General features: G+C 46.4%; 1 protein-coding gene across 3 annotated transcripts in view; it reads right to left on the bottom strand.

Annotated features, from left to right (window-relative positions):
* CDCP1 (CUB domain containing protein 1) overlaps positions 1-27,324 on the bottom strand; it is a 52,561-nt gene that overhangs the window by 10,176 nt on the left and 15,061 nt on the right. For all 3 annotated transcript variants that reach the window (XM_033132933.1, XM_033132932.1, XM_033132934.1), the window contains exons 2-7: positions 17,340-17,546; positions 11,984-12,346; positions 10,700-11,068; positions 3,910-4,131; positions 2,476-2,862; positions 349-711 (exon numbers count right to left, since the gene is read on the bottom strand). In XM_033132933.1, coding sequence (XP_032988824.1) covers positions 349-711; positions 2,476-2,862; positions 3,910-4,131; positions 10,700-11,068; positions 11,984-12,346; positions 17,340-17,546 — 1,911 coding nt within the window. The remainder of the gene's footprint in view (positions 1-348; positions 712-2,475; positions 2,863-3,909; positions 4,132-10,699; positions 11,069-11,983; positions 12,347-17,339; positions 17,547-27,324) is intronic.

Raw genomic sequence — 27,324 nt, 5'->3', positions numbered from 1 at the left:
CCACTTATCCCAGCTGATCTTGCCTGGGCCGCAGATATGTGAGAATACCTGGCCAAGATGAGCAAAGTCCTCTAGCCAACCTGCAGCTGCATGAGTGAATGAACCCTGACAAGCCTAGCTTAGACCAGATCGCCCAGCCAACATGTGAGCACTAATAATAGCTGTTTTTAAGCCACTGAGTCCTGGGGTGCTTTGTTATGCAGCATTACTGAGGCAATAGCTGACTGATACATGGACAGCCAGGACTCAAATCTATGTTTTCTGACTCGCCTCCCAGACTTGCTCCTTACCCCTCAGCCCCCAATTTGCCATCCACCACTATCCCCGAAAAACCTTTAAGGCTCTTACCAATAGTCCTTGGGGTAAGTGACACCTGGAAGAGCAGATTCAGCTGCTTGCCATTCACAGGGCTGCAGTTGGAGACGTTGACCCAGAAGTTGTGATGGTGGAAGGTAGGCTTGGGGAGCTTCTCCTCCAGGATGAAGACCTCTTCAGCTTGGGTCCTCTGGTCCTGGATGATCATGAACGCGCGCCCCGTCTGGCAGACCAGGCCGGTCTGCTCCTTTACGAAGGTCAGGCAGGCCACCTGGTCATTGGGCACGCTGATGTTCCAAGACACTGAGTTGAGGGAGGGCAGGCCCCGTTCCCAGTTAGGGGTTCTCAGGTAGACCTTGCTTTTCGTGTCTGGGGTCACCGTGAAAACACCTTCCTCTGCAGGAAAGGGAAGAAATGCCACACAGACGTGTCACTCAATCAGAATGGAGAGAAAAAGTTGTGGTGGAGGAGATGACGGTCACGTTTCTAAAATCAGCGGTGTCCGACAGAGCTTTCTGTGATGGTGGAAATGTTCTTTATCGGCATCGCTCAATAGAGTAGCCAACAGCCACACGTGTCCGTCGAAGACGTGACAGGTGCTCGGTGTGACTGAGGAACTGTATTTTAAATTGCCTTCACTATTAATTACATTTCAAATGCCACGTGGGACCAACGGCAACTGTATTGGCCAGCACAGGAGTAGAGTCTCAGTCACATCAGGTCTTTTCAAGGAACACGAAACAAAACAAACAAGCGAAAAACAGGCCAGTTTGCCAAGCTGGGTGTTATCTCAGCTTCTTTTCAGAAATGCCCTCCACACAGCTAACACTCTTCTGTGAGCCACGGTGGGATGAGTGGGTACGTACTGATTTCTGTTTCAGAGGTTGAAAAACAAATTTCGGGTCCTGGGAAGAATTCTAGAAGTGCCAAGCTGAAGGAATCTCTGACACATCAACTAATGTATTCCTTACCTTCAGGCAAGGTAAGCCCCCACATGCCACATTGAGGAGAGTGTGTCTTAATTCCAAAGACCCCCCAAGAAGGCATTTTTCTGGTAACCTGTGGGGATACCTGGCAGCCTGGACTGACTTTAATCGTATGGCCAAACATTCTTCTCTCTCCCACTCATGCCTCTGAGAACAAAACTACGAAGTAAATCTCAAAAAAAGGTCTTGGCCAATTTTAAAATGGCCTCCAACGTTGAGCAACTTGTAATGGTGACTGTAACTTTTAAAATCAGTCATGTAAAGTTGAGACCAATTTAGACCTCATTTCTTGCCTCAAGACATGGAAGGTCACACACCAGCCTCCCAGGAGGACAGGACCCTGGCACTTCTAGACTCCTCTCTCCCAGCATTCCTTCCTCTGTGCTCTCCACACCGTGTCCCGAATGGTGCAAGCAGAATCATAAACATGTCTGCAGAAGGATGTTTATGTTACCACCTTAAAAATCCAGCACTTCGGGGGCAGCCGGATGGCTCAGTTAGAGCGCAAGCTCTGAACAACAGGGTTGCTGGTTTGATTCCCACATGGGCTAGTGAGCTGTACCCTCCACAACTAGATTGAAGACAACGAGCTGCCGCTGAGCTTCCAGAGGGGTTGGCTGGATGGCTCAGTTGGTTAGAGTACAGGCTTTCAACGACAAGGTTGCCCGTTCAATTCCCACATGGGATGGTGGGCTGCGCCCCCTGCAACTAAAGACTGAAAACGGTGACTGGACTTGTAGCTGAGCTGCGCCCTCCACAACTAGATTGAAGGACAACAACTTGGAGCTGATGGGTCCTGGAGAAATACACTGTTCCCCAATTAAAAAAAAAAAAATCCAGCACTTGGGAGTATTTGGTTAGTTCTAATTCATATCCTGCCTGCTTCCAAAAAACACTCGAACCTGATTATTTGTTCCTCTGCCATCAACCATCGCCTCCCACTGTCAGAGAGTCTTATATCTAACTCCTGGAATTTTCCATGCTAGATTAATGGCAAAGTCAGGATTGGGACTCACCATCTTTCATATTTCTTATGTGAGGACCAGCCCACACAGCCATCTCTCCTCTTCAGGTTGACAATTTAATTAAGATGATCACAAAACCAAAAAAGATGAATGGCCAAACAAGAAAGGCTAAGGGGGCATGGAGACGGGAGAGTGAAAGATGTCCTTACCTTTGAAGTGCGGTATGAAGGACACCGTCAGGCCCTGCTTGGAGACCTCTTGTTGGAAGCTGGGGGCAAAGGTGCGCAGGGTCACCGACATGTTCTGCTTCACCCGGATCTGCTCGATGGAGCCTCCCGAGCAGAAGTATCCGAAGTAAAGGTCCTGGCCGGGGCTGGAGCTGGAGCTGGCCATGAGGTAGCTGAAACTGGTGTTGCAGATCCGCTCCCGTGTGTCCTGCTGCAGCTTCTCGGCCGGCACCAGGGCCAGGCTGAGCTTGTCCTTGGGCACCAGGAGCTTCCAGGAGAAGTCGTGCAGCTGCACAGGCAGTTGAAGGATGTCCCTGGGCACCTGGAGAAAGTAGGACTTCCTGTGGCAGGAGCGGTGGTCCATGCAGCCTGCAAAAGAGGGGCTCGTGGTACCCAGGCAGGGAGGAGACTGGAAGAGCATCTTCCCAGCTCTCAAGGCAGCCTGAGGCTTTCTTGCTTTTCCCTTTGGTCTTCCCTCTCCCACTGTCCTCCATTCCCGGCTCCTTGATGCCCCTTTTCTAGCTTCCTCTCCTATTCTCTCATATTCTTACTAAACTGGCAGACCAACTTCTGTGGATCTTCAGGGTTGGAAATGTCTCTTTTTGTTTCTCAAGTTCTCGCCTCTGTGTGTGTGTGTTTCTTAGATGCTAAGTGCCACGTGGGCAGGGCACAGGTTTTTCCTTCATCAAGACCTGTTGCCCGTGAGTCCCCATCTGTAGGGAGGCAGTTCTGTGTAGTGACTAGAATAGAGTGGAGCTGGGGAGATCTCAGCTTGAATTCCAGCTCTGCCACTTCCTAATGGGGTGGCCTCAGGCAGGCTGCTTTGCCTCTCGGGGCCTCAGCTCCTGTATCTGCAGAGATTCTAGGAGCATCCATGCCAAAGATCATGTGGCCCAGCAGGGAGGCGACTGGGTTTTGCTGCCCTCCGTGCATCACATACTTATTACATGAGTAGCACATGTCCAGCACTGCTAGAGGCTAACGGGATAAAAACACGGAGCAAGCCAAAGTTCTTGACCTCAAGACTCAGAGTCTCTCATGAGAGAAGACAAGTGGGCAGTGAGTGTGCCAGGAAGGGGTCATGCGGACGGGAAAGGATGGGCAAAGCTACACAGAGGAGAGGGTTTCACAGGACGGAGACTGGAGGCTGGACAGAGGACACAAAAACATGGACACGGGGAATACACTGCACTCCTGAAGGTACTCGTTCCAACGGAGGCTGCTGGTCCCAGAGAGGGAGTGTTCCCACCTCGCGCTTGCTTTTTGTTTGCCCCATTGCTCACCCTGCACTGTGGGGGACATTTCTGATCATACTACTTACAACCTGCCCAGTGGACCCCATCCAGAAGACAGGGCAGGGAGGGGAGAGCTGCCCACGGCCCACCCGGGAGGAGCGCGCCAACCAGGGGACCGTACTTATGGTTTGCTTGGCGTTCATCCACAGGCGTGTCAGGTCATCACAAAGGAAGGAGATCTTGTGTTTGGAGCCAGGTGTCAGGGTGAGGTTGGTGCTGCAGGCCCGCGACTCCAGACACACAAAACAGCCGGGGACAAACTTCCGGCTCAGCTTGACGGGCCTCGGCTCGATGGTGAGCGTCGTGGCTCGCTCATTACTCAAGTCAACCGTGTAGGTTATATCTGGAAACAAAGAGAAAACCGGCGTGAAGAACGGGTCAGCAGCACCCCGGGAAATGGGAACGATTTGCCCAAATACCTCTCACGGCCAGGGAACTCTGGAAATATTTTTGAACATGAAGGCAACATCACAATAACTTTAAAAGAAATTTAAAAAGAAACACAGTGGACCGCACGTCTACCACCCTTATTGAACTGCTTTCATTTCTTCAAATTCATTTTAGTCCTGTTCCTATGCAGGCATATTTTCACCTACTTAAAAGTAGAGTGAATGTAAAATTTTACTCAGCTTTTGCTTTATTATTTATATAGTTTTACTTATTTTACTATATAGATTCCCAGGCACGCATCTTTTAACATATTCACTAATCGTAGTGGTTGCCTAGCAGTCAACCTAGTGAGATTTACAATCACTTCTGTAAATACTTTTCTACTATGAATAGTAATTAAGAACAGTGTGGTACTAGAAGACTCATAGACAGGATGAAAACAAAATCTTTAATGGATGTATTAGTCAGGACTTTTTGGTCGTGGAGCGCAGAAAACCATTTCAAGCCAGCATGGGCCGAGGGGGAATTTGCAATTGAAACCCTGGACGTTAGGGCCTGTGGTGGGGCTTCTGGGGACAGGAGCTAAGGCTCACTCACGATTCCCTCCCTCCGCCTTCTATTCCTTGTGTCTGCTGCTCTTGGCTCCTTGGCTGCCAGAACCAACTTCACAGCACCCCTCGCCTCGCTCTGGCTCCCCACACGGCCCACTCCAGATCCAGGGAATGCCTACCTTCCAGTCTTTGCGAGGGGTAGAGAAGGGTGAGGTCTCAGCAGTGACAGTAGCTGAGGGCAGAGGTGAGGTAGGGGATGGAAGTGATTACAGCTCATTGCCCTTGCTGGGAAAACAGACCCCAGGGCACAAGCCGCAGACATTGAGCAGGGAACACAGTGAGAAGAACCAATACTAAAGTTGCATCAGATGAACTTACACCGCAACCCAGGGACCAGTGGGAGCCTGCAGAGAAAGACAACTCTGCAGAGCCTTCCTCAACTGCTGTCATTTGTGAGAGGAAAAGGCTGGGGAACATACCTTCCTGAGGAGAAAGGGCCTCATTAGCGAGTGTGCATCTAAACTGGCTGAAGGACATAGTTATATAAAGGTTGTTTTGGTAAAGTGTTTATTAAAGGATCATAAGTGTATGCATGTATACACACATAAACACATACCCACACATACATAAACACTTAATATACTATGTATATGTATGTACACACACACACACACACACACACACACACACACTTGGAATTTACTACATAGCATTGGTGTTAGGTTAGGGAGAAAATGCTGAAATGTTTGTCTTTTGCCTAAGCCATGGAGGCAGGGCTTTGTACCAACCAAACGGACACTGACAGTCATTTTTCTGTTCCGTAAGATACCTCAAAAGTTCCACCTTTATGTTTTTTACTCTAATAGTAAGTACCCAAGTCAGACATTTTCTCAATTAAGTAGTCCCCTTTATTTCTACAGGGCTTTGAAACGTACGGATCTCTTTAATATCCATCATCTGGCATAGGTACTCAATACACGCTAGCCCACCAATGAATGAGTTCCACCGACTCCTCAAAACAAACCCGTAAGGTAGGCAGAACAGGAATTAATATCGAGTATCATTATTCCCGTTTCACACATAAGAAAACTGACAGCGACTGAGCTAAACCCTCTTGCTCAGAGTCACACAACTACTGAGCAGCACAGCAGGACTCAGCTGAGGTCTTCTGATTCCCGTATCAGTGCACTTAAAGTGCTATTGCACGTTACAGGGAAGACAGTTTTAAAAACCCCCATACTTAGGGAGAGATCACATTACTGCAGTTAATTCTCTTGCTTTCACACCAGATAATTGGTGCTTCTAATTATGGCTTATTTGTATATCTCCTCTGTATGATAACCTTTAGACTTAATTTAGTCTTAACTGAGAAATACTTCATGCCCCAAGAAATCCTGTAAGCATGGAACCCAGCTATTGATCAAATCCAACGCCTACAAAGCAATACATTCAGTAGGAATCAAACCGATTGTCCAGGTAGGTCAGTATAACACCCATATGCCTACGAACCCCCCACGTCGTACACACTTCCCATTCTCCCGTCTTTCCAGTAGTTATCATCATATTTTCGGTTGACTGAGTTTCTCTGGAGGATGATCTGGCCAGAAGGCTTCCTGGGGGAATGCATGACATCAGGATCTTAAGGTCTCTTCTCTTCAGGTGGTCAGATTCTCCCCAGGGAAGAAGCCACCATACACCAAATGGAGGCAACACATGGGCCACCCGTGAAGGAAGTAGATGGGGCCTCAGTAGTCAGTACCCCAACTTTTACTCAAACCTTCTGTGTTCGGCTTACTACCTTCGCCTTCAGTGCAACTGGGATCTTTGGTACAGTAACTGTCTTATCTTTTTCGGAGAAGAAACTTCTATCTTCTGTTGGCTGGGGGAGGGGCAGTCACCTGGCTGCTTAGTGCCAAGAGGATCTGGGGGGGGTCTCGTGGCTTCTCCCACTCTTCATCCAACCTTTGCCTGGCTTCACGCCGCTCACTTACGGGTGACACACCCACTGAAAAACATGCCAACTGCCATCCTGTTCCAAGAAGACAGTGACGTTCCTTGACATGCTTTAGAAATGCACATTTGAGATTTGGTTTCTTACGGCAGCAGCTCATCAAATATTTACAGAGGGCCTACTTTTACGACCAACGCAAACTCCAGTGCTGATTTACAAGAAATAGGCCTTTCCTTTGGGAAGTTCAAAGTTTAAATTTGTTTAAGGGAATACTACTTTTATTATCTCCACTTTACAAACTACGAACCTGAAGCTTCGCAAGGTCAAGTCACTTGTCCAGTTACCTAGTCAGTGGGACCCAAAGCACTCTGACTCCCGAACATACCCTCTTAACCGTTTGATATATCTTCCCTTGATTTTTTTGACGTATAATTGACACATAATAAAACGCACAGATCTTAAGTGTTCAGTTGGATGAGTTTTCACAGTTTTACGGATCCACTGTATCTGCCACCCAAAGCAGCATCTAGAACATTCCTATTACCCCAGAGAGTTCCTTTGTGCCCCTTTGCGGTCAATTCCTCCTGACTTCCAGTCATGTCCCCAAAGGCAGCCACTTTCGGATTTCTACCGCTGCAGATTTTGTCTCTTTTGGAACTTCCTATAAAATGGTATCATACAGTATGCACTCTTGCGGCTCTGCCTTTTGTCACTCAGCAAATGTGTTTTAGAGTCCTCCACGTTGCTGTGGAGATTAGTCACGTTTCCCTTGTCGTTGCTGACTAATAGTCTTTTCTAACTCTTGGACTAGACGTATGGGGTTGCTTTTCTTGGGTAAACACTGAGGAGTGAAATTTCTGGGACACAGGTAAGTCAGTGTAAGTTTAACTGGTAAGAAACGGCCAGATCGTTCTCCTAAGTGGCGCCACCACTGTACACTCTCACCAGGGGTACATTCAGGTCAAACACTCCACACTCTCATCCTCGTTTGGTGTCACCATCCATTCTCGTGGGTGTGAAATGGTACTGTGGTTTTATAGCTTATATTTGCTTCGTAAGTTCCTGTATCAGGTGCATAGAAACGAGACACCAGCAGCTGAGCCCAAACGGAGCGCGTTTTTTTGAGAAAAAACGTTCTGATTCTGGGGCAAGACAGACGTCCCACTGCGGGGAGTGTTACGAGGCCCCTGGCTCTCAGTGCTAACTCTCCCACTTTCTAGTTTGCATATGCATTCCATTCGTTAGTCATTTGACATGCCCTCTTTCCACAGGTTTTGGTTGGATCTCAAAATAACTCGAGGCGCAGGGACAGACACACAGCAAATTTATGTGCTGCCCAAGGAATGTTTTCACGGGCAGCTTCAGCAGGCAGAACAGGATGGAAGGTGCAGCCTTGCCTCCCAGAGATGAAGTGTTTTAAACGTAAATGTCACCTGTTAACATTTATAACTCTATGGAAAGACAAGACAGATTTTTACTGTATCTTCTCTGTGCCTTGAGAAGTGGCCTTGTCCGTCCCTCCTCAAGGAAGGGAGGGGGTTGTGTGGCTGTCAGTTGACAGACCAAAGAGGGGACCACAGAGAGGTTCAATTAACTGCTCAAGGCCACTCAGCTAATAGAGGGTCAGATCTGCGATTTGAACCCAGTTTCCTGTCATAAAAGAACGGTATATTCTTCCTACAAGCGGCAGAGGTTTTCTTCATGTAAAAATCATTCAAGCCCGAGGTTTAAAACAGTTCCCGACACAAAAAAGACAACCTCTCCCCATTTGATACTTATTGACACTGGGAACCTTTGAAGGGATTAGGTTATTGACTGAAGTTTCATAAAGGCCCCTAATCATTTCTGTGGAACCTACAGAGATTTCTTACTTTAAAATGAAAGTGGGCTCCTTGGGAATAAGTCAGAGGCCATAATGTGTGTCAACGCCGCCAGGATAAATTCCAGACTCCTGGGGCCTGAGGTAGAGTGCTTCCTACCTGCCAGCCACTGAGCTGCCTCATTTTATCCTCACAACACCCGCCACGAGGGCAGGCCTATCATCTCTATTTTAAGAGGAGGAATTGAGTCACACAGAGGTTACGAGACATGCCCGTGGCCACACAGGAAGTCGAGGAACCGGGTTCAACTCTACACAGGCCAAACCCAGAAGACATGGCCTTCACCACCGGGCTATGCTGCCTGCAAAACAAGCTGCCCACACATGTTTATCAAGTGAAGGATTGTTAAGAATGGATCAGACAAATGCCCAGGACTGGCTGCCTTGGGCAACCCCTTGAAATTTAGGGTCCACGTTAGGGTTTAGAGGATCCAGATGGAGCTGTCCAGAAATTGGAGTTCTTAGTGAGTCCAGGCCAACTGAATTTTATCCCCAGAGCCCAGAGATAATTCTGCCGGCCCAGTCCATGGACTCCTCTAGAAAAACATAAACCCTACCTCACGCAAAGGTCTTGACATGGTCACACACCTCCACACTGCAGGTAATCACGCTTTATTTACCTCAAAACTAAAGCCATACCCTTCTTGATGCTGGTGATAGCACGATGATGATTTGCTTAGTTTTAGAAATCAGCCCGGCTGATGTTACAGGAAACAATTAACTAGCAGCATTTCACACTGACTGAGATAAATAAGGAATCTATCTTCTGAAACTCACACCCACCCCATTCCAAATCCTTTTATGGCTGTTTCAGCATTCTGATTATAAAGAGGTGACAGTGGAATCATAAAATGTGTCAATAAACACACACACACACACACACACAAATATATACGCAAAGTTATACCTTCTACATACTATTGTGAATTCAAAGAAATCTCGGGACAAGATATGGGTGGAGCTGCAGCTTCCTGGGCAGCCATACCCCAAGTGGGTGGCAAGGGGGATTCCCAAGACAGTGCCAGGTGGGCAACCCCTTGAGTGGATCCCACATGGTCACTTTTCAGATGTTTCTCAGCCCTACAAAAATAAACAGCATGCCACTCCACACTCCCATTTAATTTTTCTGCCTGACTCTGCCTACTTCCTGGAAGGAAACAAGAAAAACAAGGCTGAGAATCAGCCCTCTGGATAGAACCCATCCTCAGCACGTGTCAGAAGTGTCCTGACCATGTGTCACCACTTGCTCCTTCATGAATTCCACAGATGAGTCCCAGGAATAACCACCCTGAACTCACCTTGTATGTTATCTCAAAATCCATGCCATTCCCCTCAGTGCCAGGACTCAGGGTAGGCAAGTGAGGCACCCAGGGAGCAAAGTTTAAGGAGGGGATTGCTCTCCGGGGCTGACCTGTACTTACGCCTCCGTAAGAGTGAGCCCTTCAAAGTGGGTGTCCTGGGCATATTGCCTTACCCTAGTCCTGGCCTGGCTCCCCTTCTCTAGGTTCACGGTGTCTTAGTCATTGTGTGTGGAATGTTCCGTAACCTCATTCTCATCAACCTACCTGAGGTTCAGTATGGTCCACAGCACAGGCTCTGGATTCTGAGCTTGCTCTGCTCCTGACAAGCTGTGTGATATCAGGCTAGTTCCATAACTTCTCTGAACCCTCTGGTTCCTCATGAGTAAATGATAACAATTCCTGCCGCCCCTACTGGTTGTAATAAGTGGTGTGCTCAGGGCAGGGCTTGGCACACACAGTATGTGCCCAGGTAGGGGGTGCTCAGCCAGTAAAACAGTGTTGGCTATCGTTATTGCTGACGGTGTGGTGACATCCTGGCTCACAGTGTAGGGTCAAGACATGATGTCTAAAAGGCAACTTTCCAGCACCTTTATTAGCACACTGAGCACAAGTTCACGTTTGTTTCTTATTGTGTTGAAATGGAATGGCATGCCAGGCGTTCACCAATGAGCCTGTCTCACTGCCTAGCAACGCACTTCCTGCAACTCTTACAGGGTCCAGAGTCCAATGGTCTAGAAGCCACAGGTGAGAAACAGGAAGGGAACCTCACTCCAAGCAGACTACCCAGGAAGGAAAGAAGGTGCTAGAAGAGGAGGGGAAAGGAAAGTGGGCTCACTTACAGCTTTCATTTTGTGGATGTTGAACCAAAACTTGAAACTTCAGCCGGAGGATCCCTGGATTTTGGGCATCTTGGTCACAGCCCTGCAGGGAGAGGTTGAAGTTCCCGGCCATGTTCCCGGGCTGCTTGTCTGCCAGCTTGAACACCTCGGGGTTGGTGGTGGAGCCCGGGATGTAGTACTCTACCCGCTCCTCCTTCTTCTCGCAGTTGGAGACGTTGAAGTGGAGGAAGGAGACGCTTGCCCGCAGGTGTGGGGGAATGACAAACTGCCATGTCATGAGCTCGTCCTCAGGGAAGCCATCCGGGTAGTTGGCAGACATCAGGGTTGCTGAGCCTTCACCCTCAAACACAGATTCAATGATGCACAGTCCTATTGGGAGTGGAAATCAAACACGGCAATTAGATCCTGCCTTTGCTGTCCACAGCTGAGGGGCAGGGGGGCGAGGAGAGGGGAAGGCGGTTCTCGGGTCCTGAGCTGAATGCGGTATGAAGAGACATCAGCAGTGGGTGAGTCAAGGTTTCACAAGTGAGTCAGTGGGGGAGACAGCGCTAACAGGTAGGGTCCGCCCACTTCGTTGGTGTAAATACTCCCAACCATAGCTGCTATTTCAAGCTACCAACGTGAGATGACTGACTGTGGAGCTGGGAGGAGTGGCAAAGCAGCTCATCATCATATAGTGTTTCCATCTCCAGGTACAATCGGCATAAATGACCTCAAGAGCACAGAAAACAGGAAAATGTCGTGAAAGAATTAGGTGATGAGTTTTGAGTGTTTATTACCGTTTTTTCTAAACTCATTTACTTGTCAGTTCACGTAATTTTATTTTTAGGAATAGCTCTGTTTACCACGAGCGCACAAAATTCCTGCACATTTAACAATCAGCCCTCGTGAGCAAGTGTGGGCCAGCTCTCACACACCACTGACACAATTAGAGAAAACATGCAAGAGATAGAAGACAGGACAAAGGAATTAGAAATGGAGCGATCACAGCAGCTCTGCAGAACCAACCCCATCTCATTTCTTGCAAACAAACCTCCCACGTGCAAAGGACAAAGAAAAGAGAGCGGCCACCAGGTTAACAGAGAAGGATGAGTCCACACCAGGTTAACAGAGAAGGATGAGTCCACACCCAGCGTGGCCTGAACGGCTTCAAGAGCGGGGGCTTCTTTGTATTATTCAGGTTGAGTCGTACAAAACTGCTGACACCTGACCCTCACGGACCTAGAACACTGGTGGTTCTGAATGTTTCAACCCCAGCACAGTGGGGAGGGAGAGCGTGCTCACGTTTTATGGATGACCGGTTTGCGATGCTGAAGCCGGAGACGTTCCTGTTGTGGAACCACGGCAGGTGCAAGGCCATTTTCACGCGCTCCTGCATCTTGATCCGGGACACGGTGCCATTGCTGCAGAAGGTTCCGATCTTGACCATGGCGGCATCGATGCGGCCGCTGATGGAGTGAGTGACTCCGTCCGGGCAGCTCTCCCCGGGCCCGATCTGCCTCAGGCGAGGCATGGAAAACTGCAGCTCCAGACCGATGCTCTTGTGAGCTTGGACGTCCCAGATGAAAGTTCTGTTGAGGGTGGGCAGTGCCGACGTCGGGGGCTGCAGCTGGACCTCCCCAAAAGGACATCGGCCTGACATACAGTCTGAAACACAGTCATAAAACAGTCTTTGTCACAAACACTACCAGGCCACTCACTGCTCCGCCTCACCGCTGTACTAGACCCTTTGGGAGCTCCACTAGGTAGGTGCAACCATCTCCAGGTTGCGTGAGTGTTGGTGGCCAGTGGCACACAGATGCACCCTTCTCTGGGCAAGTGCTTCGGCTGGCGGGGAGGGGAGGGGGTGCCACAAAAGCCCAAGTGGTTTCGCTGCCCTCTCCCTCCCATCCCAACAATGGCAGCAGCCCACAGCCAATCACTGCCCATCACAGAGGTGAAAAAGCCTGACCTCCCTGCTTCAAGTGACACAACCTCAGGAAGCCACTCATCAGCCTGAGGCTACACTTCAGCTAAAATGACATCTTTGCTTACTTCTTCCCTTGCTCTCTCCTGCTTTTCTCACGTCTTCATAGGCTGCTTCCAAGGGTACGCTCTTGACAAATGACTTAAACACAAATCTGCCTTCAGTCTCTGCTTCCAGGGATCCAGACCCAAGACACTCCCTAACTACTGTGTTTTCCAGATTAAGTGGAGTCCAGTTGGTGGGCCCCTGCCCAGGCCTTCTTGGACGTCAGGGTCACCCTCTGCAAGGGAGCCTGTGCTCTGAGATACCCTGCTCCCTCTTTTCTGAGAAAGTCCCGGTTTCAGAACTTTTAGGGCACAGCGCCAATGGTGAAACTCCACCTTTCAAAACTGGTTTTCCCATCAGCATACTCATCAAGACACTGCGACACTCAGAATGTCCAAGCCCCTTAATGACTAGGACCCAGAGACACAGTGACCTTCCTGCCTCTTGGCTTTAATGCTCATATTTTATTACCACGGCAGCGAATTTTTTAAAAGGCTAACACCTAATGACATCCTTCGATGTACTTTGTTCTGAAGGCTTTTAAAGCAAAGGGAAAAATGCTGCTGTTGTCGAGGAGGAAAGAAGAGGAAAGCATGTGGAAGAAGTAATAGACAGCAGGCCATGTAACAGTTAAAACTTGCTGTCTCGGACATGTGAAAAGTGCGGTGGACGCTGGCCACTGGGATCATGGTCTGTGAATCTCTATTGCTGCCCCCGTGGGGTATTTCAAAGTACTGCCAACTTGAAATGGAATTATGGGAGAATTTCAGAGCTGTCTAGGACCTCTGAGGTCGTCTACACCAAACCTCTCACTTTTGCAAAGCAGCCCCGGAGTCTGGGGGACGAGCGTGGTGCTTGCAGAAACATACTATCCCAAAAGCCCAGCTGTGTCTAGTCATGCCAACCCACTGTGCCAGCTAACCCATAAAACAGGGTTAGCTAATAAGGCGACAAGGGTGGTTTGGATTAGATTTTGTGCATCAGTAAAGATAGTACCTACTATTTTAGGAGCTTATGGAAACTTGTTTATATCAAGCCACCTCTTTCCTTCAAAAGCTGGCCTCGTAACTTGCCACCTACACCTCCAAGGTGCCCAGGGCCATGTGGAGGAGTGGCTCCTGCTGGGTTCTGTGCTCTTGAGGGATCACTTCACCCTGTTAAGGCAGTGGTTCTCAGCCCTGGTTCCACACTAGACTCACCTGGAAGACATTTAGAAAATACACAAGCCTGGGCCACCTGAGATATTTTGATTTATTTCATACCAAGATCTTGGAGTCAAAAAACGCCATCGCCCAGACAGTTACAGCTCTACCACCAGTCATGTGACAGTCAGGTTGTAAACGCGCTTTTTAATTTGTTGCTAAGAGCTTTGGTTTTGACGATGGGCACAGGGAAGAATAGTCACAATGATTGGCACGCCTCCAAGTCTCCTGTCCCCCCGTGCCAAAATATTAAATAACTAAAATGATTCCCACGCAGAAGATGGAGAAGTGTCCTTTTGGAAGTGATTCACAACTCATACGGCCCCAGCAGAAACTTCTACTTTCAGTAACTTTAATAGGATTATTCAAGGAAGGATGAGAACAGAGGTGTCAAACTTTGTCCGAGACTTTTCACAATGCTTATTCAGGGAAGGTTTGAAAAATGAGGGGCAGCTAGAACACTGGACTGGATTTCAGTGTCTGGAGTTATTATTTCAGAAATTAATATCTTCATAAACTTAGAAATCAATATCTTTATAAATATTTTCAAAAATTGTGAGCATGTGTCTTTACTATATGGTAAATTTTGTGTTGCATCCTAGGATTGACAGACTGATGCATTCTAACACTTGACTTGTGAGAGGAGCTGTATTACCTTTTTCCTTTTCCAAGATGACAGTCTCTTTATTGGTTTAACTGATTATAATAAAGTAATTCATGCTTGTAAAAAACAAACAAACAAAAAAAACAAACACACAGTACGGAAGAACAGGAAGAGGAAAATGAATGTCACCTGTTCCCCTCCCCCAACCACTACAGGAATAATACAAGGTCAGCATTTTGGTGTTTATCCCTCCAGACTCTGGGCTCTGCATGACTCTGTGTACCTGTGTTTGTATTCAATAAAGTGGGACTGCACTGTTCTCTTACTACAAGCTGCATTGTTTTCAATGAAACAAGATTATTTGGGGCACCTTTCCATGTCAGATACACAGATCTCCTTCATTCTTTTAATAGCAACACACCCTTCCATTGAATTCTTAAGTATATCAATATTCTCTTCGGCTCTGGAAAAGCTTCGCTGAGATTTTTAACTGTAATTGACTTAAACTGATAAATTAATTTGTGGGAGAATTGACATTTAAAAAGTACTGAGAGCTTCATCAAGGAACATAGTATATTTCTCCATTTATTTACATCTTTTGTCTTTCAGGAAAGTTTTATATTTTGCTTCATATACATTCGATGTCTTTATTAAGATGTTCCCTAAATATTTAATTAGAACTTCTGGATAATGGTGACCGATAGTACGCAGAGTGGGAATACTTAAGTTGTTCCCTGTGTTATTCTCAATGCTTCTCTGACGGTTGTGTGATATTTACTATCAGTTTTTGATAGATATACTTTATTGGATGACATCCTTCTATTTCTGGTTTACTGTTTTATTAAAAACATGTAATGTCATCTAAGATGATCACATGTAATTTTTCCTCTCACTTAATAATGCAAAGCATGACATTAACCAATTTGTTAATGGTGAACGACCCTTACAGTCTTCCAGGGAACCCTCCCTGCTCTGGTTGCATTATTCTTTCAATGCATGTTGGGGATTTGAGATATTTTATGTTAGGAGTTTTTTGGATGTAAAATCATAAGAGATTGTGGTTTTCTTTTTTATGCTTTGGCAGATTTGGACATCAGGGTTATAAGAGCCTTATAATACTGAACTGTGAACCTTCTCTTTCTATGTTCAAAATGGGGGTTGGCAAACTACATACAGCTCATGAGGCCAATCCAGCCAAACACTTGTTGTTACTGTAAATAAAGCTCCACTGGAACATTCATTGCTTATTTGTTTACCTGTTATCTATGGCTGATTTCATGCTGTAAAACAGCACAGCTGAGCAGTAGTGACAGAGACGAGGTGGCCTTTTACAGAAAAAGCCTGCCAACGCTTCTCTAGAGTGGTTTAAATAGCACAGAAATTATCTGCTCCTTGATGGTTGATAGGACCCTCTAGGAAACCATCTCTAATTAACCCAAACCCTGCTCTCCTCCATCTTGGACATTTTTCTAATCTCCTCCCTGGTTATTTATTTATTTAGGTTTCCTATCTTTCTATGAGTCAATCTGGCCCATCAAGTTTTCCCTGAAAATCAGCGATGTCATTCAGATTTTTATACTGAATACCATCATGTTGTACACAGTCTCTTACAATTTTAGAAATTGCCTTTGTGTATGTCACTAAATCCACATTTATTTCAACGCTATATATTTCTATTTTCTCCTTTATCCCAGGAGATTAGCCAGAGAGTTGTCTATTTTATTGTCTTTATAGAGAACAAGGTCTTGGTTTTAGTTATCAAATGTGGTTTTAAAACTGCTTGTAAGTATTTGAATTTCCATTATTTTTCCCAATTCCTTTTTCCTAAGATTTTTTTATCCTTTCTCTTTTTCTTTTATTAAAATTTATTGGGGTGACAATGGTTAATAAAATTACATAGGTTTCAAGTGTACAAATCTGTATCACATCATCTATATATCACATTGTGTGCTCACCACCCAGAGTCAGTTCCCTTTCCATTACCATATATTTGACCCCCTTTACCCTCTTGTATTATCCTCCCTCCCCATATTTTACCCTTTTTCTTCCTTCATGATCTATTGCCCAATCCATGTATTTTCAGTTAAAGTCAATAAATTTTCTGAGTATGGCTTTAATTAGATAACAAATAGTGTTCTCACTGTTATGACTGCAGCTATTAGTTCCTAGTTGGCATACCTACCTTAAAATGATTGGGAAAGTATACATTTGTTTTTTTCTGCCCAATTATTACTTTTTATGTCAATCTCCTCTCCCACGCTCAAGTTCTGAATGCTAATAATACCAAATATCTACAGTTGGTTGAATTCTTATGTGTCATACATTCCCAATCCATTATTTCATTTCATCCTCATAACAACCCTATTGGTTGGTACAAAGACTCTTATTTTATGGACTAGAAAACTAAGTCACCAAGGAGTTACGTAACTTACATGAAGTCATGTGACCAGGTCACATGATCAGCAGTACTGGAGCGTGAAGCCAAACCCAGCGCCCTCAGCCTCCAAAGCTGCTGTTTTTTCCACTTTGCCTTGTGGACCCATTTCCCCACTCTTATCTCCTCAACCTGCCAGTCTTTTGTCCTCCAACTCCCTTGACATTTGCTCCGCTTCAGCCACGTGTTTTTAGCCCGTCAGACTGAGCATCACAGACCTGAAGGCCTGCAGCTCTGTTCAGAGACAGTGTGGCTTTGTGGTTACAGGCCAAGACTCGGGAGTCTGAGAACTCAGATTCCCGCCCCGTTGCTACTTGTTAGCATCGGAGGCTGGCTTAGCAGAGGGAAGAGAGGCAGGGAGGCCAAACAGTCCACGAGCGCGTGCTTACCAATATTCTTGTGGATCTCAATGACAAAGTAATTCTCTGGATTCTGGCACATAAAGGAAAAGGTCTTTTTTTCTCCAGATTTAATGGACAACATGATTGTAGGTGTTTTAGAAGTGAGGATGTAACAGGGCCTTGCCAGCGTCGAGGTCCCAGGCTTTATGGAGATTGTAATGTCACTTCCAGGAGGCAGAGCAATCTCAGCAGCTTCTGAAGGAATGAAGAAAAATGGAGTGAGCAGAATGAGTTAGGTCTGCAAACCTGCCATCTTCCTCTCAGGGAGGGTGCCCTCTTTGATAACTTTGTTCCTTGCCCCCCGTCTGAGAAGGGGGATGATGTAAAAGGACAGTGCTGTCCCTCCCAGTGGGAAAGAATAGGGCTGTGCATGGACACGTGTCTCTTGTTTGGCCTATTAGTTTTGCTAAAAATTAAAACCACTATACCGTATCCTAGATATCCATATTTTCAAATCTGGATTGGATAGCACTGAGAGAAACTGCCACACCACTTCTCACTATGAAAGTCCACATACAGAAATTGTCGATCTGTAGAGGGTCGTGTGTACCTGCAAAGGGCTGCTGTCTCCTGCCCTGGGCACTTCATATCCCAGTATATCATTCATACATATATACACACATACATATATGTACGTACAGTAGTGGAGGTTAGGAAAACTTTTGCAGAAATTCAATATAAACATACTGTGTCAACAAGCTTGAAAGTTAGAGCAAAATAATGCTCATACCTCAGACTGGGGTTCAGCAAAAAGGTCTGAACAAACAAGACCAAGCCAGTGGGGTGGGGGTCGGTTATTAAACAGAGATGTGCACCCTGGTCAGGATGGAGCCTTGTTTCATGAACAAGCCCAATCTCCTTCTCATTCCCTTTGCTTTATCAATTTTTAAGTCTTGTCAGACTACAACAGAAGAGTCACCATCCCTTCCCTGACTCGGGTCCCGACTGTGAGTCTCTGGGCGGCTGACAGCCTGGGAGCAGTGGATGAAGGGACGGTCATCTGCAGGTGGGTCCTGTGGAGGGAACCCAGGGGCTCACAGACCCACAGGGCAGCAGGTGGTGCCTCTGTCCCACCGTGTTCTAGAGCAAAGAGAAGGTCAGTACCTGTTACGGTACCTGTACACAGAAGGCGACGGTACCTGTACACAGAAGGCAACGGTACCTGTACACAAAAGGTGACAGTACTAGTACACAGAAGATGCTCAGTAAGCGTTTGACCAATGAATAGAAACCCAATCCAAAGTTTTTCTTTGTTTTCCAGCTGTGCTTTTCCTCCCTCCTTTTAAAAATATGTTTTTAATCATCTTTATTGAGATATAACTTATATACATTAAGAAGGACTCACTCATTTTAAGAGTTCTGACAAATATAGATACAGGTGACTCCCACCACAATCAAGATATGAAAACAAAAAAGTTTCCTGGGCACCCTTCTGTAGTCAACCTTCATTCCGGGTCCCAGAAAACTAGCAATGAGTTATGTCTACTTTGGACCTTTCTATAAACAGAATCTGACAGAATATTGTCTTTTGTACCTGGCTTCTTTGCTCAGCATATTGGTGAGATTCCTCTGCATTACTGCATGGATCAGAAGTTTGTTCCTTTTTTTTTGCTGAGTACTGTTCCATTGTTTGGACAGGCCACGGTTTATTAATCCATGCACCCGTTGGGTGACATGTGAGTTCCTCCCAGGTGTTGACCAGCCATTGCTTTAATTTTACCAGAAGGTCTAGTCTGCACGAGAGGTGCATGCATTTCTCCTCCCACAGTGTAGGAGGGCACCTGTGTTCCCAGAGCCCAGCAGCTGTTTGTGATCAAATGTCTGGAATTTTGTCAACCTTTTCTGGTACCTCTCTGCCCCTCACTCACTGCGCCAGCCCTGCCAGCCAGCAGCTCTTTATAGGGTGTGGAAAGTGAACCCTCAACCTATGATAATGAACTGCAAGTGTTTTACCCCGTTTATCAGGTAAGAACTTTACCCTCTTTGGGCCTCTGTTCCTTCATTTGTAAAATGAGGGGGTTGGGCTAGAATAACTCTCCGTTCCCTGCGCAGTCAGAGTCTGTGATCAGTACTCGGTCGGTCGTGTAGTAAGAAGTGACTTTGCAACTGTGAGCATTGACAACTAGTACCTAGCAGTGACACCTCTCTCGGAGTACCAGAGCATCAGCACAGCTGCTTTTGTGACTTAGTTTTCAACATGGCTTAGGTTTTCATTTTTTGGAACAAAACTTCTTATCTCTCCAAGCTCAGCTTGTACCTCTCTTTGCCTTGGTCACTGTATTCGGTCACCTTTGCCTTCTTTTTGAACACATCAACCCCTTTCCCACCTCAGGGCCTTTGCACGTGCTGGTCCTAATTCCTAAAATGCTCTTTCTCTAGCAAGAGCCGGGTCCTTTTTGTCACTCCAGCCTCAGCTCAAAGGTCACCTCTGCAGAGCGGCCTTCCCTGACCAGCCACCTAAAGTGCGCCTCCCAAGTCCCAGTCCAGTCACCCTGTACCTTCTTCATGTCCCTCCCTGCTGGAGTCCCTGACTCAGAGAACCATGTTACTTGTTCATTTGTTCTTGCTTCCCATGATCAGGACGGAGCTCCTTTCCTACGGGAAGGCAGCAGGAACTTGCCTTTTTCAGTGGCAGCCTCAGGGCCCAGACAGTGTGTGGTGCCCACGTGGAGGTGGGAATTATAAGCCTCCCAACAGCTCCATTGAAAACTGTAATCGTCATGTCCTTGTCTTTGCTGCATTTCATTTCTTATAAACACACTAACATTCCTATATTGAAGTTTGGGCTAATAAATTTGGGTGGGAACCAGGGACTCTGAGCTTTTAAATTAATAGCCTCAGAGAAAGAAAACACCCTCTGAGGCAGAAATTTATTTACGCAAATGCTTCATCTTCAAGCAGCGTAGCCATTCAAATCTTCTGAGATAGGTAGGAAGGTCCAGGGGTTCTTTGACACCAGATTAAAAATGAATCGACATCTGTGTTCAGAAACCCAGTTGTCAGATTTATGTCCAAGCTGTGTATGTCAACCCTTGTGTTCTTTTTCTGTAATCATAAACATGTCTTACCCTAGTATTTGTAAAAGATTCTTGGAGCACCAGTCTGTATCTTGACCAGGGTGGTGATTATACCTTGGCCACAAATGCCACAATTCATCAAACTACACACTTAAAATTGGTGATGTTTATTACATGTAAGTTATGCCTTAATAAACAAAAAAGAGGAACAAACACCTGTGTTAGAGGAACAAACACCTGTGTTTTGTGTCTCTACACAAAATAGGCACTTAATAAATGAAAAAAAATCACGGCCATGGTTAAAATATGGCTTAATATTTTCGGGTGGGCCTAGTTTCTCTCAAGGTATGTGCGGTATTTTCAAATATCATTAAATTAGATTTTGAGAAGAATAAGGCTGATCTCACCAGCATCTCTCCACTCAGTTCTCTCCTGCTTTTGGGCAGGTCAGTCCCCCCAAATAATTCTGGGGATATGACAATCTGTTCTATTATTAATGACAGCCAAAGAAAAATGTACAATCTCTTTAGAAAATTATTTTTTTTCCTTTTAGAATCTTTGAAATCATGTATTCATTCAACAAACATTTTCTGGGTTCCTAATATGTTCTAGGGGCCATACTTGGTGCATAAGATTTAATGACAAAAACAGCCAGAGTCCCTGTTCCCAGGGAGTTAATAGTGTAGACTGGGGGATTTCTAGGTGCGTGGAGGGCTTTAAAGATGATCAAGTACCACATCCCAGTAGGGCCTCCATGGGACCCGGAATCTGTATTGGAAATACTTTTTTTGGTCCATGGTGTAGCGGTAGGGATCCACTTTTTTTTTTTCTGTATGGAAAGCCAACCGTCCCAATTGTAGTTATTAAATATGCCAATTCTTCCTTCATGAATCACTAATGCGACCTCTGTTACTTATATATTTTTTTATTTTGGGTCTAAATAACCCCAGATTTTCATCCGAACTCATTTTCCAAAGCAAAAAAGACAAAGCCTTGTAAGGGTTAAATGACTCACTCGGGGTGTACTTTTAATATCTTACCACGCTTCTTTGTTCTGACTTCGAGATGACCAACTGGGCATGTTGTTTGTACTGCCCAGCCATAGTTCGCATCTCTCCTTCTGTCCCCCAAACCAGAGGAGCTGGGTGGCACAATCTCCACTTGGCTTTCAGCACAAAGTCCAGAGGAAACACAAAGCTAAAGACACATGTGCACAAAAGCCAAGTCTTACCCACCTTTGCAGCAGGAGTGGACAACTTATAGGCCGTTTCCTAGAGTCACAGCCAAGGACACATCACCTGCAGGACTGTTACTTTCAACTGCCCCCCGCCCCATCCTCCATGGTAAATATACCAGCTGGAGGGAGAGAGAGGGAGTGAGAAGATAAGGATTCAACCACGTACAGACTTGAAATCTGGACTCCCCTTACCCCCAAACGCCCCGCCAATTCTACCACGAAAGAGGCACCCATTTCATTGTAATAGAAATAGCAGAGAGATCAATAACTTATATCTCATTTGGGTAAATAACTTATGAACTGTTGGAGTAAAGAACGTAACTTATCACAAATACATGGAGTTTGAGAACATCTTGCTTGCACATTTTCCCTCTTCTCCACTCACCACCATTAATCATACCTTGAAATTGGAAATCCCAACACTATGGAATACATCTCAGCCTCCCACCGCTGCCACCCCCAGTGTCTGGCACGTCTGAGAGCTTGATAAGTGTACTGCAATTTAAAGAAAGTGGATGGGCGTTTTCTTCTTCACCATCTCTTTCTTTTGTCTCCCTAGAAACTCGGTATTTCAATGATGTCTATTTCGAGAGATCTATTACCCAGGTTCACAGAAACCCGGACAGAGCTCCATATTCTGGTGTGATGTTGAGGTCTCACCAGCTGAAAGGAATCCCAGCCGACCCTCCCAGTAGCAGCGCTCAGAGGGCTCCGGAAAGCTTGCAGGCACCATACTTGGGCCCATGAGTCACAGCTCTCTTCCGTCTCCTGCTTCCTGACCTCTCCTTATTAGGACACCTTTGCTAGTTTCTGCCTCACCAGAGGATTTTTGGGTGGGAATTTCCAGTTGTTTTAATCAGCATTCATTAATCACCATAGCACATATTTCTTCTCCCTGCCATCCTATTTCTTTGTAAGGGAAACAACTGCCAGGAAGGGTGATTACACCAAATACACACCAGGGAAGTTATGTGTTCCCAGATTTGTCAAATACGGGTTAAAAGACTAAAAAAATGTGATTAAAATGTCTTAGATGGGCCGAACCAGCTGTCTTTAATCTGGGTGTGGTTTCCTGGTGGGCTCGGCTGTCATTCACTCTCTCTGTCCAATGAAGGTGAACCGAGCAGCTCTCAGCCAGGGACTGGGCACAGCCTGGGCACCAGGAGATGGAGACATATTAAGCCGAATGGAGTCCTGGAGGAGTGCCTAGGATGTTGAGGGAGACAGATGCAGGAGCCAAGCTGTATAATCATGAATCAGCCTGGCTGATCAGTCACAGTCTGTGTGGGAGTCAGATTCCAAAGCAAGCCCACAAGGGGAAAATCACTTTGGCCAACATAGCGCTGTCCTCTTAGGAAGATGCCACACTGCACGCCAACATTTCGCTTTCAACAATTTCACCAGCTGTGGCTGGGTTTGGCTCCTCCATGGAGCAGATATTTCCCCGCTTCTTGGGTTGGGCACCAGATTCAATATATAAATTGTGAATGTTCCTTTAGAGCATGGGATGCTTACACCATTGGAACCTAAGAAAGTGACACCAGCAAAAGGGACTGTGATTCCACCCGCCTTTATTTCCCTGCAGGAGCAACTGAATTCATGTCAGTTGAATGTCCATTTGCCTGTCTGTCCCACCAGACCCCACCTGATAGTCAACAACTTGAAGACACCAAGGAAGGTCAAGGTTCTCTGAAGACACTGAGGGTCAGCTATTAACACTCTGGGGATGGTGGTCAATGAAGGCTGCATGGAGGAGGCATGACTTCAGGTGGGTCTTAGAAAATGAATAAGTGTTTGCCAGCCAGACAGGTGTCAGGAAGGGTAGGTGGAGGGAACAGCAGATGCAAAGACACAGAGGTATGAAGAACATGGCCTCCTTGGAGCCACTCCAGGGAGTTTGTTTTGGCTGCAGGGCAAGGAAAATGTGGGTAGAGGAGGCTGGAGACAGAGGCGGGGCCAGGCTAGGAGGGGCTTGGTTGTTGGTCATGGAGTTTGGGCTTCACCCAGTGGCACCAGCCTATCTTAGCAGCTCTGTGTAGTGGTTAACAGTTTGGATTCTAGAATCTGCCTGCCTGGGATCGATTCCTGGCTCTACCACGTATCAGCTTTATTTGTCTCCTTGGGCAAATTCGTTAGCTCCTCTGTGCCTCAATTTCCTCAACTGCAAATGGGAATAGTAATGAAATTGTTGTAAGGACTAAATGAGTTAATACCTAGAAAGTGCCTAGAACCGTGCCAGGAGTCAATCAATGTTAGCTGTTATTATTCTTGATATTATGAATGATAGCACATTACAACTGCTAACACTAGTGATGGGTGCCATTGAAAGGACACAACTATCACAGCAGCGTGGCTCTCAGGCTAAAGCCCGGGGTCCTGGCTGGCTGGGCGGGGAGGATGTGGGCCAGGTAAGACACCTAGGGGCAAACTTTAAGGAGGCGCTCACTCTCTGGGTTGTGCAAGTCTGGGTGCCTCCTTCAGTTCTCCACGCCTTCCCTGCCCTGCCCCTTCTGCATGTACTGACTTGGGTGACTCCAGCACCTCTTTGAGGCTCAGAGAAATGAACTCACTTCTCATTCGCTGAGTTCAAGAGGCAGCTGGGACATTCTGGTGTGACCTCAGCACCCCTGCCCTCTCCAGTTCCCCGGGGTACCACGCTGAGCGGCCCTCCTGGAAGCTGCCAAGGCTTGTCAAGTCAACCAGCAGAAGGGGAGGCAGTGCTTCCATTCTTACGAAGTACATGGAGTTGCTGGCTGACAACAGGGGCGGCGCAGCACCCCCAACATAACCCATTTAATGGGACCTGTTCTGGGGAGGGAGGTGCCAGACTGTCACACCACCAAACTCGGGTCTTACCAATCCAGTGGACCTGGGGCAACGAGGCTTGCAGGCAGTGGAGGGACAACTGATTTAGCCACCTTAACTTGGCATTGACTTGGCCAGGTCTGTTCCACTTCCAGTAAATGGAAGTGAACGTCTCACCAATGGCAAGAGGTCTTTCCATCTGCCTACCTGGAAATAGTTCATTTCCCACATCCCCACGAAAGAGAACCACAACACAAATTGCTGTTTCAGGAACTCATTGGTCTCTCAAGGATGAGAAACCTTTGGAACCTAGACACCAGGCCTGCCTAAATAATAACTGCAATGAACATTCAGTGAGTGGTTTGTAGGTGCAGGCTCTGTGCTTACATTTGCTATATATTTACAAATCCCCATGACCATCCAGCAGAGTAGATTCTCATATTCATCCCCATTTGACAGATGAAGACACTGAGGCTCAGAGAGCCTAAGTAGCTAGTCCAGGCATAAATGATTAGTAAGAGGCAGGGCCAGGTTTTGTGTCCAAGTCGTCTGACTCTGGAGCCCAGCACATCATAAATGACTATTCAGCAGAGCTGGCCCTGCCCAAGGAATGCAACACACAGCCAGGAATGTTTTGAAAATGGTTTGTTTTCACCAACAAAGTCAATCAAGATGGAATAAAACATTTCCCAGCGGCTGGCTCTCCAAGGGTTCTCCACAGGATCTCAAAAGGGACAGATATGTGTTTGAAATGGTTAAACGGGCACACTGCATTACTACAAATCCTTCTCCGTTTCAAAATAATTTGAAAGCGTCGTTTGAATTCCCTGGAATTCACACTGTTTGGGGTGTGGTTCTTCTGTTGTGCATTTTTGGGGCAGCGCCTCAGTGCAGTGACCTGAGACATGGCTCTGCAGCTTCGTGAGGCTTTGCCTAGGGGATGTGGGCATGAGAGGCATGTGGCTGGGTTGGTGGCAAAAGAAAAGCAGCCATGATTCCTGAACAAAGCACTGGGTGGAAAGGGCTAGTGCCCGGTCTTAGCAGAAAAACATCCTGCAGCAGTTCCAGCCCACGCAGCTCACTTCTCCAGGCCACTGTCAGTGAGACTTATGGGCGACATCAACCTAAGTTTAGGAGAATTCCCCAAATCCCCGTCTATACAATTTCCTTCTCCTTTAGTTGGGGTGAGAGACCCACAGTTCCCTTTAAAATAGTTTACTATTTCCATAGCTCTTAGAACAATCATAGAGGACAGTCAAATCAAGTTCAAAGAACAACGTTAAAAGGAACTTGTGTGCACTCCCAGGCAACCCGACTTGTTGGAACCGTTTATCACAACAAGACTGTTGTGTCCACCTATTCCGCTCCCACCCTCGATCCCAAAACTCCTTAGGAAAGAAGTCTAGATGCAACGATGCAAGTTCTTTATTTTTCTAAAGTAACTGAACCACCCTCCATAGGGGACACTGGTGAACAACAGCCTGCAGGGCTTGTGCTGGGAATTGTTTTTCTGAAGTGGTGAAGGGTTTGCAGGGAACCACCCAAACGCAACTGTTGTATCTTCCCTTCCAGGATGACAGACACATGCCATGTTAGAGATGTACGTAGGTTAGAGACCCACGACTAGGCTGTAGGCCCTGCCGGGGTCAGTCGGGAGCAAATGGACACATCTAGGTATAAATCCTTCAGGGACTGTGGCCACTTTAAGGCTTCTTGCCAACCCGAGAGACGAACTTTAATTCCAGATCGAATGGAACTGTGCTGTGTGGATGGATGATTTCAAAGAGAACCACAGAGGGAGAGAAAGCTGCATAACAACAGACTTGCAACGGGGGAATTGCAAAATTAACAAATGTAAGTCAGTTTATGACCACTGTAAATAATTCATGATATGCTAAAATGCCACAGGGCCAATTTAAATCACATTAATATTTTATGAAATGTTAAAAAGCTCCATTTTGTCAGACTTTGGTGTGAGTCATGGCAACCATGAAAGTCACTGAGGATCACAAGGGTAGATGGGGACGAATCACAGGGTCAGATTAGAAACCCCATGGGGTTTACAGGCTCAGGCACAGATGGTGGCCCACCTACTAAATGTTTAGAAGTTACTGAATTTCAATTTCTTTAGTGTTCCCACTCTAGAGGACTTCAATCCAATGGTCCCACCTTGCCACCAGAGATTTAATAGTTGTTTAAGGTTTTCTGGTAAAAGTTAGCAGGGAGATGGTTAAACAAGAATCCACACACAAAAAGTGACATGTTGTATGATTCTATTAATCTCAAGTTCAATAAGACAAAACCCTATTTATTGCTTGTATAAGAGAACCTCTGGGGGGCAGGTATGAACTAGGAAGGGGTGCTGGAATGATACACACACAAGAATATTTGTGTATGTATATATGTATCTACATATGTAAAATTTATCAAGCTGTACCCTTAAGATCCATGTACTTACTGGACTCAATAAAACAATTTTAAAATTCAGGAAAACCGTGGCTAACTATTTGAAACTTTCTCTGATGAGACGCTCAACCCTTCCTCTGTCCCTCTGGGTACACACCAAATCCTCCCAAGTCTCCGTCTGTGCCTGCGAAGTGCTGGCCATGGGGTGTCCTGACAAACGATTCAGTCTCTGCTCTTAGGGTACAAGGTCCTGCAGAGCCCACAGTTCCGCTACGACAAACTGTTTGTTTGCACAAGTCTGAAGATGGAGGAGAAGAGGCGGCTGGCTTCTGATGAAACAGTCCTCACCTGTGGTCTGAACCCTGAGTGCAGTGATGCTGGGGCAGGAGGCCCATGTCCCTGGGCCTTGTGAAAGGAGGGGCCCTGGGGTGTGACAAGACTTCCTCTAAGTACAGGGTTTGAGTCAAATACACTAGTACGTTTACAAAGCAAGCACTGGAATTGGGAG

Source organism: Rhinolophus ferrumequinum, chromosome 17 (genome assembly GCF_004115265.2).
Source record: "Rhinolophus ferrumequinum isolate MPI-CBG mRhiFer1 chromosome 17, mRhiFer1_v1.p, whole genome shotgun sequence".
Classification (NCBI taxonomy): domain Eukaryota; kingdom Metazoa; phylum Chordata; class Mammalia; order Chiroptera; family Rhinolophidae; genus Rhinolophus; species Rhinolophus ferrumequinum.
This window is presented reverse-complemented; position numbering and strand designations above follow the sequence as displayed.